At 39.9% G+C, this 17446-nt stretch overlaps 1 protein-coding gene across 1 annotated transcript; it reads right to left on the bottom strand.

Annotated features, from left to right (window-relative positions):
- Window positions 1–100: 100 nt before the first annotated feature.
- Window positions 101–17221, bottom strand: LOC132145450 (E3 ubiquitin-protein ligase RNF19B). The gene is made up of 10 exons (XM_059556493.1): window positions 16944–17221; window positions 10530–11710; window positions 6552–6751; window positions 5100–5244; window positions 4856–5018; window positions 4430–4544; window positions 3474–3614; window positions 3186–3375; window positions 2931–3065; window positions 101–1963 (listed from the first exon to the last, which is right to left on the bottom strand). Exons 2-10 carry the CDS (start codon window positions 11108–11110, stop codon window positions 1543–1545), a joined length of 2091 nt encoding a protein of 696 aa, XP_059412476.1. The 5' UTR covers window positions 11111–11710; window positions 16944–17221; the 3' UTR covers window positions 101–1542.
- Between the last annotated feature and the right edge of the window lie 225 nt (window positions 17222–17446).

Raw genomic sequence — 17446 nt, 5'->3', positions numbered from 1 at the left:
TTTGGCTATTGCTTAAATATGCCCCAGCGACTTAAGATTGGTTTTGTGCTCCAGGGTCATATATATATGCAAATAAAAGAGCTGAATAAATAAGTCCAACTTGCCACAAAGGAGGAGATGTTTATTTCCATGTTGATTCAAACACTCACAGCCAGCGCAGTTCTCTTTGTTGGGATGTACAAAACAATGCCACATTTAACACCCCTTTTCAGCATATTGCTAATGTAAATGAATTTAGTTAACACTCATTTCACCATAACCAGTTTATAGTTCAAATTTATCAAGTATTTTTTACAATCCACTCATAAACCTGAAAACATGAAAGCATCTTCACACAACAAAAAAAAAAAAGCAAAAGATGTGACGAGCACAATTCCTTTTTTCTGTGATTACAAGACAAAGCTAATTCATCATTACATGTAAAAACAGAGGATTCTCTTTCTGCAGCCGAATATAATTATGAGATTCAGAAAGCATAGCATGTCACAATTACACCCAAAATTAAATCACAAAATCATGACTATGCCATTCAAATGTTTCCCAGAGAAGCTCCAAAAAAAGAAAAGAAAAGGAAGTGCATAAATATAAGCCTACAATGTTGAACGATGATAAATAGTGGGATAAAGTGCAGGAGTGCTCATCCATCCAACCCATCTCTCTCCATCCATGTATCCAGCTAGCGGGGGAAAACAACATAAAAAAAAAAAACTACGATTGCACAAACTAAAAAGAATAAAAAAAAACATGTGCTAAAGAAAGAGATAAAATAGGCCAAAAATCTGAATTAAATAATATTAATAACAGCAGACATGCATGTGAATGGCAGTTCCATCCTTGATACTATATGATTTTAATACCCAGCAATAAAATCAACACTGGTAAACATCCACATCTCTCACGTCTCAGCTCAAGAGGGCACAAACAGATCTGTCAGTGAGTCACAGACAGTGTAAGGGATCGGAGTGCATGTGCTCTGTCTGTAAGGCAGGCAGTCAGTGATTCAGTTCAAACTGTCTGCTAGTGAAGTTCAGATCAGTCTCCCATCACACTGACCTTACTCAGTCTTAACGGTGTGAGTTCTTCTGTGCAAACACCAGCGCCACCAAAACAATACTAGCATGCTGCAAATCACACAATGTCCAAGTAAAACAAACATACAAACCACTCAAAAGCCTTTCACGTATATATGTGCTTGGCGACAATTCGCATTATTTGTCTTTATTTGTTTGTTTGTTTTCTAGGGAAATTCTTCTGGTCGCGATAGTACCGATTCAGCGCTTTTTTGTTGTTGTTGCTCAAGGCATTTCCACACCGAGAAGTAAACACGAACCGATGAATAACAGTATGAGTTTCTGAAGAGGTAGAGGACGTGTCCATGCCTGTGATACCCAGATGGGACAGGCGAGCAGAGCGATGAGTTCAGTTCCTTGAGCTGTCTGGATGCTATTAGGGTGTTTTAATAATTCTAAAAAGCAGCAAATGAACGGGTAAAGCGTCAAAAGCTCAGAAACGGTGGGCTTTGTGCAATGGCGAGAGACTCTCTCACACGTACAGAATGACGTTGTCGGGACAGTGCAGGCTGTCGGTGGGGTTCAAGGCTCTGCAGGTGGTCTGCGGCGGGGGCGCGGCGTGGCAGCTCTTGGGGCGGGGTGAGTCGCAGTCATCGGACGTCAGCTCAGCGATGTCGTCTGATTGTGCGTCGGACATCTCTAGGTCGCTGCGGATGCTTTCCGGCTGAGCGAGGGTGACGTCTCGGAGACCCTCCCTGAGTGACATCCCTGGCGACAGGCCCAGAGGGGAATCCATGACAACCCCGCTCCTGCGGGAGCTGCAGTCCTGAGGCCCCTCCCCCGAACCGGGAGCCATGTGGGCAGTGGGCGGAGCCAGATCCTCTTCAGTGGTTAGACACAGATGGCTCGGTTTCGTTTCAATGTCCACCTGGATCTCAAGGTTAGTGCCCTCTCTGAAACACAACAGATCATAGAAAAGATGAGACAATGCAACACTCCCAGCAGTGTTTAACAAAGGTCGCTATATTTTTTTATTTTGTTGTAAGTATGTTAAGACCAAAACGAGCAATGGGTTACCAGTAACACTTTATTTTACAATGTCCTTGTTATGCATTACATGTACTTACTATAGTAAGTACTTATAAATTATTTATAATTTCAGCAACTAACACTAAACCAAACCCTAATCCTACCTCTAACCCTGTAACATTAATATTACTCAGTACTTCAATGTATAATAACGCTGTAACATCTAACATGTAACAGAGACACCTTAAAATTAAGTGTTACCAAATAGAGTCTAACCCTAATATTTAAATGTCTAAATAAATCTTTTATCTATATTTCCTAATATGTTTAAATAAAATAAAAATGTGAATTAAGGTGTCACAACATTATAATGTACAGTGTAAAAAAATGGATATTTAGTTTGAGATTTGATCAATACATTTAACAGTATGCTTTCATTAGATGACAGCAAAGGTAATCTAAATCTAAAAATAAAAATAAGAGAAATTCATATGACCATATCCAATACGTAATTATAAAAATATTGAAAAGTCTAATTTATGATTACAGTTCAAATATTATGAATGCTCTTCCTTTGAAAATTCAAAAAAAGTCCATTAGAAAAGTATAGCTGCTTCCAACTATTTTCAATATTTTAATGCAGCAAATCAGCATATTAAAATGATTTCTGAAGGATCATATGACACTGAAGACTGGAGTAATGATGCTGACAATTCAGCTTTGCCATCACAGTATTTCACAATATTACTATTTGACTCCTAAATTAAACACAGCCCTGGTGAGCATAAGAGACAGTTTTCAAAAACATTATACAGTCTTACTAATTCCTTTTGAACGGTATCGTGCATTTATTGGTCAAGCAGTTTCTTTTATTAGAAGTGATTCACACACCGGTCAGGTAAGGTGTAAGAGGAAGTGATTGATCCTGCCATGCCCCGAGTGCTGGCACAGTCACTGGCCGCTCCCAAGCTGCCCGTCTCCCTTCCAGCACCTTCCTTTCCCAGCTCGGATGCTTGCACCTCCAGCCTGAAACATAAACATGTTTCCATGAAAACAAGAACATTACCCATATTTACAGTGTAGCTTCTGTGTATTTACCATACAGAGAATGGTACCCTTCTGCTGGCATCACACATGCCCTCATACCTGCTGTATTTTCCTGTCCTTGCACCAAGTGCTCCTCCTGCGAGTGTGTTGAAGTGTGGCGTGTCACCCAGACCCCCTGGGGCGACAGACAGACCCTCGCTGGGAGAGGTGGTGCTGAGGCCGCTGGCTCCTCCCTCCAAACTGCTCTCGCCCAGGCTGGGAGACTTCAGCGCTCGCCATGCATCAGCAACTACAGAGAGCAAGGGTCAGATTGATGGTTCAGTACAATAATCAGCACTGCCAAGTTTTTTTTTCTGCTGAAACACTTGATTAATCTTTTTATTTTACCTGTAATAGGCCCGCCATCCTCATCAAAGTCTATCCTAACGCCTCGTCCATTCCCCCGGCTCACACCGCAGCCCCCGCCGCGGCACAGAGAGATAGGCACAACACCATACACATACGCCAACATGATGGGGACGCCAATGCCTGTAGGGGAGAGATATGGAGCTATAGTCAATGTCTGGTTAAAAGGAGAGTTGACGAGTAAGTGTGTTTAATTGGACTCAATGAGAAACATTTCTTAATATTGTCAATGTTGCTAACAGTAGCACTTCTTAATATTTTTGTGGAAACTTGTGGTGTGTAGGTGGATCATATCAGTATTGCTGTGATACTTCCTCAGGATTGAATTTTGTGCTTCATGTTCTCACAATTTCCATACATTGTACTGCACCGGAAGTTGTGGTTGCCACTGAGGCTAAATGCAGAAGCAATTGTCTATAGTTTCCATTATAATGAACAGGAACTGAAGCTTAAGCTTCACAAAGGATGCAAAAGCACCAGAGTATATATTCCATATTCTACTACATCTTCCGAAGCCATATGATTTGTGTGATAAACCTACAGAAACTGACTTCACTGATTTGCTGTGTCCGAATCACAATGAGTCAATGAGTTGAACTCAAATGAAATGTATTAGTCTGATTGACCATTGATCCATTGTAGTAAAACATCTAAAAGTTTGGTCACATTAGCAAAAATTTGCAAACAAAAAAGTCAATTGTCTATTGTTGTTAGTGAAGCGATATATGAAGTCACTTTCAAACCTTTCTCTTGGTCAGTGCAGCGAATCTGCATGACCAACTTGAACATTTAGCAAAATCTGTGAGTAGATCTTTTGCTAAATTCCCAATTGTGTGAATTACTATTGAAATCACAGTTTTTTACCTCTGAAACATTAACTTTACCATCATTGTAAATCACAAAAGGAATAAAATGTAAATGATTTCAGGAATCCTCACCCACGCTGACAGCAGCGATGACTGGAGCCGTGATGATTGACAGCGCCACACCACCAGTGATAGCGAGATTCCTCCTGTGATGGGATGTTTTCTTGCCTTCATAGTGCGAGTGGATCTGTGACAAACAGCAGCTGTGTTACTGCACCGTCACAAATGTGCTTTTATCTGCTAAAATCAAAGATCTCATCTAGTGGCATCCTAAAACTTCGTCAAAATGTCTTTTGTGGCATGAAAATAATGTTTAATGCCCACTCTGTATCCTACACCAGGAAGTCATGTTCGATATCAAAAGCAATTAAGCTGGTTGAGTAGCTGACACGGCTGACTAAAGGGAAATTCCCAGGCTTTTTAAGGGATATTCTCTTCCTGACTGCAGCTTCTAAAGGTTTCCACATTAACCTAAACTGTAATGTTGGCACTCCGCACCTTGCGTCCAATGTAAACAGGAATGCCGATAACCATAGCAGGAACTGCGATGCCAGCGATTAGAGTGATGCCCACCGGTGCACCAATCAAAGTGCCCAGCTGCCACAGAATCTTCTTCTTGCGACTCCATGGCTTCTTTCCCCAGAACGTACAACCTGATGGACTGAGAAGACACAGATTATTATTATTTTTCGATTCGAGCAAGTCGTTTGAGAAATTCCCACTGATGGGAGGCAGAAGGTACCTGAGGTAGTGCAGGTCTGAAATCTCCTTCATACAGAGCCAGCAGAACTCACAGCCGCACACAGCACAGGTCATGTGATTACAGCTGCCGTCGTTCATCTTGATGATGTAGGCACCGCATCGGGGGCAAGGCTTGATGTCATCAGCTGAGGGGGGATTAGAGGGTTGGGATTTAGAATTTGTACAGGCAGAAAGAATCTGCTGTAAACAAGGTGTGCTGAGGAAGCGTTTTCTGAATGCCAGACAAGGAATAAGAGACGTTAGCAGGCTCCTGCTGGAATTCAGGAGAGAAACTAGAGAGAACTTGAGGAGGAGGAGGAGAGAGCGCAGTCCTTTAGGGAAAGAGAAACTTCAATAATCTGCAGTGAACACTGAAGTGCACAAAATGAAAGCGCTCAAGGGGGAAGCACACAGCAAATCAAATTATATGGCACTCTGAAACACAATAAACCAGACAGAAAGCACACTAGAGTTTTGAGTTTATTTTTATCCACTAACTCTAAACACTTTGCGATACATACTTAGAGTAAACAGTGAAGGACAAATATACTGCTGCCTCGCAGCAAAACATATACTAGATTTGTACATTTTCTGAATAAAAATGTGAATGCCACTTGTATGTGCAAAACGTGATCCAGTATTTTTTTGTTGTTGTTGTGCTTGTGTGATCAGGGTGGTTTCTAGTGGGATCTAAGAGGTTTCTAGGGCATTGCTATGTTTTTGCTGAGTTGATTTGGGTGGTTTCTAGTTTACGTGTCAAAATGTCCATGTTTGCAAGTATACTCTTAAACACAGTAGATCGTAAGTGAAAGCAAACAGCTGAGAAACAAAACACATGTGTAACTGTATATTGGATTTGGGAAGCTCTTAAAGTGACAGCAGTCTAATATTCCTGCTGGCTGTCATTTCTGATAATCAAACAACAAAAGAGAGAAAATCTCTCACTTGCGCTTGACTAAATCAAGTTTGTAACTTTATTAAGTAATACATATTTAATTCACACAGTGAAAAATGTGCATTGTTTTATACATTTGATTACTTTATACAATGCATGTAGTAGCCTTTTTTATGTATTTGTTTACTTTTTTTTGTAGTTCTACTGCTTGTGATTATTTTCTTATTCTTATATAATGGCTGACAATTTACTTGTCTTCAGTAAGCTTCAGTTTTTTTTTTTATTTAGGCTAGTATTCTGTGATATTGACACTGGTGACAAGAATTATGAAATTTCCATGGTATAAATTTTTTTGCTATGAATAAGACCTTATTAAAAGCAACAATGACTCATATCGTGATATAAGATTTTAGTCATATCGCCCACCCCCAGTTTCTAGGGCATTGCTGTGTGATTGCCTCCTTGCCCAGGTACAAAGAGCCTAACCCCGAATGATATTATAGTCTCTCTTTGTTTATGTGACAGAAAAGAGTGGTTGACTGCCGGTTTAACGCTCACCGTGTCCCTGCTCGCCTGTGTAGCTGGGTGAATGGTTACTGTGCGTTCTCAAGGACAGCGCCCTCTGCTGGCGGGCCGAATCACACGTCTGGTTAGGATGCCAAACTTGCTTGCAGTGGTAACAGAACTCAGCTCCACACCCTTCTCTTCGACACACCAGTCTGGGGCAGCTGGCACATCCAGAGGCAATGACTGCGAACCTGGCAGGAGAACAATACAAACCAGGTCATCAGACTCTCCTAGAAAATCTATAGTTTGGGTAATATGAGATATCATTACACCTAGTTATGTGCAATCTACTCTTACAGAAGTACATGGTACAGAGAAGGGTATCAGACGGTAATAGTATCGTACTCTGATATATGATTACCATATTCACAAACACTGGTATGTCTACAGTGCTAAAAATAGAAGAAAAAAAACAATAAAAGTGGATTATTGTAAAATCATATTTTCTGTAATTGTGGCTGAGCAATATGTGGACCATGTAAATATCTCAGACATTTTAAACACGTTTTAAAAATGTCTCCATCTATAAAGGACATATAAGGATGATTATGCTCACAGATAACATTTATTTAGGCCTTGTTCACACTAATACAATTAATGTGGACAATTTGAATAATTTGAAAACGCTTCTTTTTCTCTCCATTTGGGCGTTGAGTAGGCATTTTTGTCAAAGAAAACTGAGCTTTTTGAAATCGCTCTCTAGAGTGGATAAATCTGAAAATGGATAATGTGGACGTAGAGCGCATTGAAATGAAAACGCCATTTTCAAATGGATCTTGATTAAGACCTAAATCAAATGGCCCCTAAAAGTAATCACATTCACCATAATATCTATGTGTTCCCTACTCAGATTCTTTGTAATGTCAAATTCCTTTCAAAGTCAAGGAAAACATTAGCAAGTACAGACACTACTACATTATGGAAAATGAGAAGAAAGATTTATTGCAGTCAGTATGTTCCTGCCGTGAGAGTTTCCTAGTAATCCAGTAGCATTTTATTACTTCCCTAAGAAAATTTCTTGGCTGTCTCTACCTCTACCTCAGACCTCAGAACAGTAAGCACAATGGTTATCAACAAACATATTAAGTCTTAAAAAAAAAAAAAAAAAAAAAAAAAAAAAACCTTGATCATTTTAATGCTTTTATAGCTAAATAAACACTGGGAGTAGATCAACTGGGTAGAAGGATTTTTCAAAATGAAAGAAAAAGCTGATTTCACAGTCCAAATCAAAATAAAACCTGCCCAACCTCCCTGTCTGACATTATGTGTGTCAAAAACAATCCCTTTTGATTTGAAGCGCAAGTTTTGACCTGTTGGTGGAAGTTAAAGCAGGTTCTGAAGAAATCTTTTCTCCTCCAGCCGACACCTCATTAATCACCTCAGTTGCAATGGAGAAGTGTAACGTCATATACAAAGAGCTTCCAATTACCTGCATGTATTGGCACACACATCCTACAAGTAGAGTCAAGCCGAAACCGACCTCATTACACATGATTATGGTATCCCAGAACACTCGGAGCTCACTTGAATTAAAAACAATGAAATCAAAACTCTAATTTGAAGCTCATAAAGACACCGTGGCAGGCACACACGGTCAAGTGAGTAGCCAATGATTGTCTTAATCAAATACAAGCCTCAGTTACCCATAGCAACTCTACCTCTGTGCTGCATCTCAGTTGCCACAGCAACTTATCACTGATGGAGAGAGAAACAAGATGTTCCTGTTTCCCATTGCCATTGGCAGCTCTGTACTTGAAGCAAAGCTAGTTGGGGGTCTAATGGGTAATAAGCAGAACCATGGACTGGAACTGATAGGCAAAATATACTGGGGAAGCTTTTCTGTCAGGGTTTGTTTCTGTGGTTATGAAATCAAAAGTGTGTTTTTATGATCTAAAGTGGGAGATTCCTAGTTAGTCTACAAATAGGCAAATTAACCATCTGGGTGAACCTCAGTGTGTCCTACAGAAAAAAAAAACCCCGTCACACTTTCAGTTAATAACCTCATATGATGCAACTAACTAACCAACTCACCAATAGTGTGATCTCTAATGGCCTTTTTTATTTTTTTTATTTTATTCCCAGTCCATCTGAAAACCCCTTATAATCAGTCGTGGGCCTGACAGGAAGAGGCAGTGACTCAAACAAGCAGAGAAGCAGACTAAATCACGTCCCTTAAATGTAGGTCACTGGCGCATCATTATGATTGACCAAACTCTGAAGTAAATCACACTTTCTCTGAATAACACATCAGCTAAACTAGGCTTCCCACACAAACGCAAGTTTTCCTTATAACTGTCCAAATGCCTCCTACACTTGTCGAAGCACACAGAACAAACAGAACCTGTTAAATACGTCCACTTACTTCTACTGAATCTGACAAAGATCTGAAATACATGCATTTAATACACTATTTGGTTTGTGGACGCCAAAATAGATTTTAGTTTTGAAAGCGTTGGCTTAAATAAAGAGCTGGTTACTCCTAACAGCTTCTAGTCTCTTGGAAAGGTTTTCAGATAGATGTTGGAACAAAGCTGGATTTACTCCCATTCAGACACGAGAGCATGTTGGGCGAGAAACTAGAAATCTCTCAACCAACGCTTGGGCAATTTTAGGATGCCTACACAGTAGAGAGTGTTTGACGAATATGAATGCGTAAGCTCTGTGTTGAGGGTGTGGGAAGAGCTGTGTTAGGCTGAAATCAAGAGGAAATACAGCAAATTGGTTTTCCTAAAGCTGGAGCAGACTCTGAAATTCTCTTTGGCCAATGGACGCTTACTTCTGGGGCGATTCTAGGATTTCAGTCTTGAGGAGGGACCAGTCCAGTCTCAAAACATGAGCTGATGTGGCTCAGTGGAGTGTCTCTTGCTTTCAATGCCAGAGAGCACAAATTTGAAAAACTAAAATTCTAATTTTCACTTAGCCAAAAACTGAAACTGAAATTACAATAAGGTTCGATTTGCATAATTGGGTAACTGATCTCAGGATGCTGTTCAAGGTGTCGTGTTCTCAGGGGATACATTAAACCCCTAAAGTTCTTTATTTTTTGTAACAGTGCAGTGTGTCCACACTGCTTACACGGCTGTACCTCATTTAGGAGTTTCTGTCAATGATTCTGCCCCTCCAAAACTTTTTTGCCCATGTATTTTTTCACAGTTTTGGCCTAATATTTGGGGTTGGTGAATTTTTGATGCATCACAATTTATAAATACCACCTGATTATCAGTAGATGCTTATCAATTTCAGTAGCAGATTAGGTTGCATTTCATTTTGTGATTTCACTGAAACCAAAACATTGAAATGAGAGAAATGGAGTGTGGCAGCTGTAGGGCAGGGCAGCCAAAATTCTGCCACCCTATTTCACCTATGACCATGTCCTTCACTGACTACAAGACAGGACAACACCTAAATGTTAAAAGTAAAGGGAAGATTCTTAGTGAGGTCACCTCAGATATCAGGAAGAGAATATGCCAGCAGTCATATCTGATATTATGTGGCAGAGAAAATAGGAAATGAGACTTGTGACGTGAGGCAATGTTATTTCCAGACTTCTTTCTGCAATGCGATGTCATGAACACAGACATTTTGAATATGACCAAGGTCCTTTAATTGCTGGTTTGTTCAAAAAATATCACTGGGGTTCAGATCTGGGCTTTGGGCTAGTCATGTTCCTCCACATCATTTACTAAGTAAATCATTTTTATAATGACTTCACTTTGTGCACCGGGGGTGTTTAATACTAGAACAGAAGTCCCTTCCCAAACTGTTGCCACATCCCACAGTTCCCTATAACGTCACTGGATGTTAGTGACAAATCTTCACACTGGAAGTTAGGAGTCTTGCCAAACTTAATTAGAAGCTCTGCAACCTTTTGGTCATGCAGCTTATATATATAAATATAAAGCAACATTTCCAATTCAAAACATTGTGTATTATTCTATAAATCCCTAACAACATCCAAATCATTCTTACCCACAGTCCGGAGCTGGACACCATCTGCAATCAGGGTCCGATGCCAGACAACGGCGCAGCAGAAACTCTTCATACTTCTCCATCAGGCTGGGATCATCCAGGATGAGGGCCACCTGTCTTGGGGCAAGTCGTTCAGCGCACTCTGGACAGCTGAGCTGCACTCGGCTCTCCGTGATCTCGATACGCAAGTACTGCCGTAGACAGCACAGACACGACCGATGGCTGCATCCCTGGAGCTCGGGAAGCTGCTCCGCAGGTTGCCGCACCAGGCACAGGGGACACTCTAGGAGTTCTTGACCTCCCAGAGAGGCCTGGCTAGTGGACAACGGTTCAACCGGGTCTGCCGTTGAGGAGTCTGATGAAACATTGGTGGGTGTGGGGGGCTGGAGAAGCTGCTGTTGCTGGAGCTGTTGAGCAAGAGGAGTTCCCACATTGGCCTTGTTCCCCCTGGATCCGCGTTTGCCATGGAAGAGACTATGAAAAGAGATCCTGCCTTGCTTCTTGCCCGGCCCACGGCATTTCGGATTGGGAATGCCGCTAACAGAGGAGTGGGGGGATTCGGAGTCCTTTTCGGATCCCATTTCGTGTAATGTTCTCCCACTTGATTCCTTACGAGAGGTCAGCGAGTTTGGGTTAGAGGAGTTTGTGTGAAGCTTTTCAGTTCCTTCCACGGAAAGATTTCAACGAAGCTCCAAACCTCAAGGACACGGACACTCCCGATACACAAAAGAATGTTTGTCAAGGTCTCAACAAATTCCAGCTGGTTCACCCGTTAGGAACATTCCGTTTATGAAGTCATAACTACAACAAGGATTCGTGTTTAAACAATAAACACAAAGGTAACTAGATTAAGTGAGCCAAAAGGGAAAAGAACGAGGGGGGGGGGGTCCTTTCACTCCAACAATCTTCTCGTAAATAGAAAAAGAAAATGAAACAAAGAAAACTGTTGCACCCCAAATGTGTTACGAACTGCTAAACTGACAGATACTGTCAATTAAAAATAAGGCATTTAAAGACAACTAGGAAGTTCAAGTTGTTAGTAAAAAAGAAAAGACTCTGGCTCCAGATAAAGTAATCCTTTTTGAGGGCTCGTCGTCTTTTGGCCCCGCTAAATTCTCTTGCTTGCAGAGCCGAGATGTGCGTGCTCCAGTTAGCGGTTCTCTTCTTCTGAATCGGCTGGTCTGTTAAGGAAGAGAAATAGCACAGGAAGTTAGCACAGCGCACAGACAGCCTGTGGGAGGAGCATGCTCAGTACACGCTCACGTACACACACAAACACACTCCTCCCTTCTTTTATTCTCAATCTCTTTTCATTTCACAGTTAACTCTTCATTGCACCCGACTCACGAAGTGACTGCCAGACATAAACCGCTCACCAGCCGATTAAAAACGAGAAGTAATTGATTCTGTAACTTCAACTTGTTAAAAATTGATTTCTCTTATCACATTTTCTGTCCTTAGATCTTGTGTTAGATTTGACGTCTCTCGTTTTCTTTGTCGACTGTTGATGACACCCTCTCATCCACACTCTCTCACACACTCGAGCGCTCGCTCTCCACTTCACACTGCGCTGCTAGTGCAGTTGCCATGGAGATTCCCACTATGAACACAGCAAACAAGGACCCTCACAGTGACTCTGGCCCTTATGAACACATATACACACCCGGCAGATATTAACACTGCATCACATAACACATGAGTGCATGCCTCCACTGGACTTTATTCATTTATTTTTATCTGAGAAGAACATCAATACCAAATGCAAATTCCACACTGAAGCTGAGGAAATGGTTTAGTAGGCCAGTATAATCTGTCAATCTCTGTGGTACATGGGCTATTCCTACTCAATAAAAACATACTACATCTACACAAACTCATATAAGACTGATGTGGCCTGGTCTTCTGCTCTGATGAACCTTGGAGTAATGCCTGAGGAGAACAAATCTGTTTATTTGTGCGAAGGGGAAGGAAAAGTGACCATCATGTTAGTTTTAACCTGACAATCTACTTAATGGACAAGTAAGCGACATTATGTCTATACCACAGACCCATAAGTTGCATTGTAATTGCTGTAATTCCTAGACAACAACTCATCAAAACCACAAGTAACAGTAACAATTATGTACATGTCTTATTACTAAAGTAAACAAAATTTTATTTTGCTTATTTAGCAGGACATACGACATTAGTTATCCAACAGGCTATACATGTATTAGAATAATCTTGCAGTATTAAAACAGAAATATAATGAAATCATTATCTACTTCACTACATCTTGAGTGTTTCTGTATGATGTAGTGTCAGGTGGTTCAAGTTAGAGCTTTCAGAAAATTCAGGACAAGTTCTATGAGGACAGAAGGACGGAATCTCGTGATTATGATAATCATGAATGCACCTATAGTATTAACACCTATAGTTTTTTTTATAAACATGGTATTACTATGATCTAGTATGTCCAAAAACAGTATTGGTACATGTTTAAAAAACATTTTTTTTTAAAAACAGCTGCATTTTTCCCACATAAATGGCTAGTAAGCACTGTATTTGACCAGGAGAGTAACAGCATAAAGCCCAGTAAGCTAAAGCAGCCTGTTTTCTGCTGCGGTTCATGAATCTGCAAGGTGCGCAGTGACAGCAGTCAGTATGACCCATTTTTCCACAGAGTGCTTTCGCATTGTTCACAGCCACTGTGTCCTGATGTCTTGACCCATTATGTCAAGAGGATGCAACAATCATCAAACACTATGTGCTCTATATTGTACGTGACCGAGAGGCATGAATAGATACATTAAAAATGCAAGAGTCTAGTCGACGGAAACAGGAAAATTCCATACGATCTCAGCCGATCTGCCTATTCGAAACAGGCAGATTGAAAAGGTGGTGTTGAATCATAGCAGGTTAAATGAAAAAGAGTCTCTCATATATTTATAACTTAGGGCTGAGATGGTGATAGCACTCCATTCCACTTCAGCAGCCTCTACTAATGCAACTGATGACATACAGTATAATTACCTTCTGTGCTCTCTGAGGTTTAGTGTGTGTGAGGGATGCTAGCCGGTGCACAACAAAAGCTGTTTCTGGAAAATCTGTGTCTCGACACCAGAGCACAAGTTTACAAAGCAGAACCCACTGTGTGTGTGTGTGTGTGTGTGTGTGTGTGTGTGTGTGTTTGTGTCTGTGTAATGGGCGTGGCTCCGTTTGTTGTACAACAGATGTTGCTCTATTATTTATCAGCTGTGAATGACATGTCGATTCACAAGAAGTTGTTTTCAGCTTACAGTGCTGCAGCTGGAATTCAGCAGCCTGCTTTTTCCATTTAGGAAAGAGTTGATTTAAAAACTTTGAAAACACATGGACCAAAGGCCTTGTTTGATGAAGGATGGATTCCCGTCACCACAGCACTACAGCCAGAGTTTGTAACTAGATGCAAAGTATAAAACACACACAAGGGAGCAGACATCAAAGAGATGTTGATCATGGAGAAAGGGGAAATTCTATAACGGTCTGGGATTTTTTTTGTTTTGTTTTGTGGTTCATAGGTGTGACGAACATGTTCTCACACTTTTTAATTTACAACAGGGGATAGGTTTGATATTATAATATAAAATGATATATAATATATAGTATAAAATAATAATAACTAATAGTCATAATCAAATGTAATATTAATGTTATACTAATAAACAAAATGCTTATTAAATTATATAATTTGTATTGACAAAATGTTATTTACTATATATTCTGGCTTTATTACCTTGCTATTACAATTGTTGACTCTTAATAATAATATAATTATGGTATTAAGCATGTAATATTGGGAAATTTATCACAGTAAGTGAATTGTTTATTTTGGTTTTATTTGATTTACTGTATCCATATTGGCTAGGTTTTCATAATGTAAAAGGGAAACAACTTCTGATGAAGTCCTAATTAAAGGCAGATCCTTACTCCCTTCACGGTCTCTTACTGTAAAGTTTTGTTTTTGGAATGGATAATGTTTTTTCCAGACCATTTATCAACATGTCACAGAGGCATTCTGAAGATGAATTATTAACAGAAACCACAAATGAACCATGCAGGCTACAAATCAGCATAGGTTTACAAACTCTTGGGCTATTATGAGAACACAGCGCAGAATAATAAGCTTAATATACTTAAACAATCGACAGAGCATTGAAAGCAGAGAAATAGAAAATGATTGTGCATTGTTTGGCCTCCCGCCAGCGCTTTACTGCACAACCCATCTAGACAAACTCATTACCGTGACAGAGAAGACAGAGCGAGACTGACACTGCCTCAGCACTTACGCCGCGACAGACCCTGAAACCACACCTCAGCACTTTCCCATCATCCTACAGCCCTAGAGCACGGCTCCGTCTGTCTCGATCTCACACACACACCAGTCACATGGACCAGTTGGTGTACAGGTGGGCTACTGGATCTCTAGCCATTACATAACCATTTGAGTCACATCTAAAGCTCCACTGAGGCTTATTGTTCTTAGCGAAGCCTGCATGTGTCCGTCTGCACCTTTATCATATTACACAAAGTAGGTTCAGAGCGTTGTTGATTTCAATGAACAGAATTGTTATTTACTAGTTCAAAAACTAAAAAAAAAAGAGGAAACGTCTCAAAAGTATTTTAAAAGTAGTTCTAATGGATTGTAAGCTATATTAATTTCTTGTCTTCTGAAAACATGTGACAGGTTTGTGTAAGAACCACACTTAACTCTGATAATCTCAAGAATCTTAAAAAAAAGGATTCACAAATGGGACATCACTACGTTAAAAATGGCGACCAGCACATTCTTCAAAATATCTCCTTTTCTGTCCCACAGAAGAAGGAAACTCATACCGGTTTAGAACAGTGTTATGATTAATAATGAAGTATAAAACTATTTTTAAACAAACGTGTTAGTTGAAAAGGCTGAAATGATATGAAATATAATTATTAGATTAAAAACTCACTTTTAAAAAGATGAAAATTTGAAAAAAAAAAAAGTCAGAAACTAAACTGTTGATAGTTGAAACACTAAAATTACTAAACTAAAATAAAAAATGAAAGCTAATTAAAAAGAAATGCTAAATAAAAATGACATTAAAACACTACAAGAACTTAAATGTAAAATGTAAAAAGGCTCACTTCAAATATTAACATATACTATAATAGTACTTAAATAATACTACAATAACACTGGTTTTAGATGGATTAGATTGTAAATAATGTAATTATCACGTGTTTTTTGTGGTGAAGCGGTAAACTAATCCATACACAGATGATTTAGTTGGACAGAACTGTCAGTATTCTGTCAAGTTTCCAGCACACGTACACAGTTTAACCTCTCCATTGTGACAGAGAGGGCAGGATGTACTGGCAGACGGTCTAACTAACCCATTAGATGAGTTGTGAAATCTCTTTAAGCTGTGAGTCTGTGTGAATGTCTGTGAAGAGCAGGTGTTTGTGTTCATCCATGTCTCATTCTCGCTAAGAACCAGCATGTCTGATCTCCAGCTAACCTCATCCTTTATTGTATCCTCACAGAAGTCAAAATCTCATATATCACATCTCAGGCGCTGTTCAAAGACTGCCTAACAATCCTCAAGACAAAACATGACTAACACCAGTATGCCACATTCACACTCACCTACTGTTTTAAATGAGGCTGGACGGGTTCCTGTGAAACCAAACATCTCGATTTTATCAGTTCTTTTAATCACATGCTGGTTTACGGTAAATTGGATACGGTTTAAAAAAAACAACAAGACAAGAAAGACTGGAATTAACCGTGTGCTTGCTGACACAAAAGAAGAAATGGAACCAAAGTCATCCTGTGCATTCCTGCTTACTCTAGAAGTGTTGCCAAAACGCCTAAAACATAGTCAGTTACAAAGAATGCATGAAATACTGTAAATTTAATGATGAACCAGTACACTTCATATTCAGAAAGTTGTTTTTGAACCACTAAATTACTACTAAATTTTGTCCCTAAATGGTTTCATTTAAATATAAGCTTAACTACTACAACATAACTAAATTAGCAAAGTATAAAATATCTCATTTACATTAGATAGATAGATACACATAGATAATTATTATACGTGTAACTTTACACACACATACACACACATACATACACACACACACTAAACTGTCCCTAAACGGTGTATGGTCTAGTGTAGCGTAGTAGCGTGACTACTGAAACATAAATAAATCAGCAGTGAGTAGAAAATATCTGGCTTATTTGCTGCCCTTATTAAAGAAGGGTCTAACGTTACAGTAAAACAAACCGAAACCGATGTTGATGAGGTCCATGTGTCCTGTCACCTAACTGGGATGTGTACTAATATCAGAACACTTTGACAACACTATTGTACTTTAAAATCACTGACTAAAGCGTATCTGCTGGGCACTTACCGTACAGATGGATCTGATAATAACGTTACTGAGAGCAAGTGAAGCAGAATAAGGCGGAACACAGTGAACTGCGGTGCTATTGTACACCGTGTACATTCAACCAACTGTCCTGTAAATCTGACAAATCTCACCCTAGAGGCATCCGCTACTACATTCCCCGAGAATCAGTTCGTGGGGAAGATGTCAGCCCTTTTTTCCTGCCCTGAACGCGATATCGCTCAGATTATGTCCGCAGCTTGAGTCTCTTTTCCATTCACGTCACCGAGGAAAGCCCCTGCGTGTGACGCCACTCGTTTTCGAGGCGGAAACCCCGCCCACTGACGTCACCTCAGAACGGAAATGAACTCGCGTCTCATTGCCAGGAATAGAGTTTGCATATTCAAAACATTTTTGAATTAGTATTGCTACGATTCAGTGACAAACACGGAATTTTTTAAAATGAGGTCATGTAAAACAGTGGTTCTCAACCAGGGGACTGGGGGCCGATATTATTATAATCACAG

Source organism: Carassius carassius, chromosome 8 (assembly GCF_963082965.1).
Source record: "Carassius carassius chromosome 8, fCarCar2.1, whole genome shotgun sequence".
In the NCBI taxonomy this organism is placed as follows: Eukaryota; Metazoa; Chordata; class Actinopteri; order Cypriniformes; family Cyprinidae; genus Carassius; species Carassius carassius.
Note: the sequence above shows the minus strand (reverse complement) of the source record. Positions and strands in the feature narration are given on the sequence as shown.

Excerpts from the sequence above, each read along its gene's own strand:
- LOC132145450 (XM_059556493.1), bottom strand. The coding sequence starts at position 11,110 with ATGGGATCCGAAAAGGACTCCGAATCCCCCCACTCCTCTGTTAGCGGC. Across the intron at positions 6,752-10,529 it reads TGTCCAGCTCCGGACTGTGG|GTTCGCAGTCATTGCCTCTG; the intron begins GTAAGAATGATT and ends TTCTCCTGCCAG. Across the intron at positions 4,545-4,855 it reads CTGTTTACATTGGACGCAAG|ATCCACTCGCACTATGAAGG; the intron begins GTGCGGAGTGCC and ends TGTTTGTCACAG.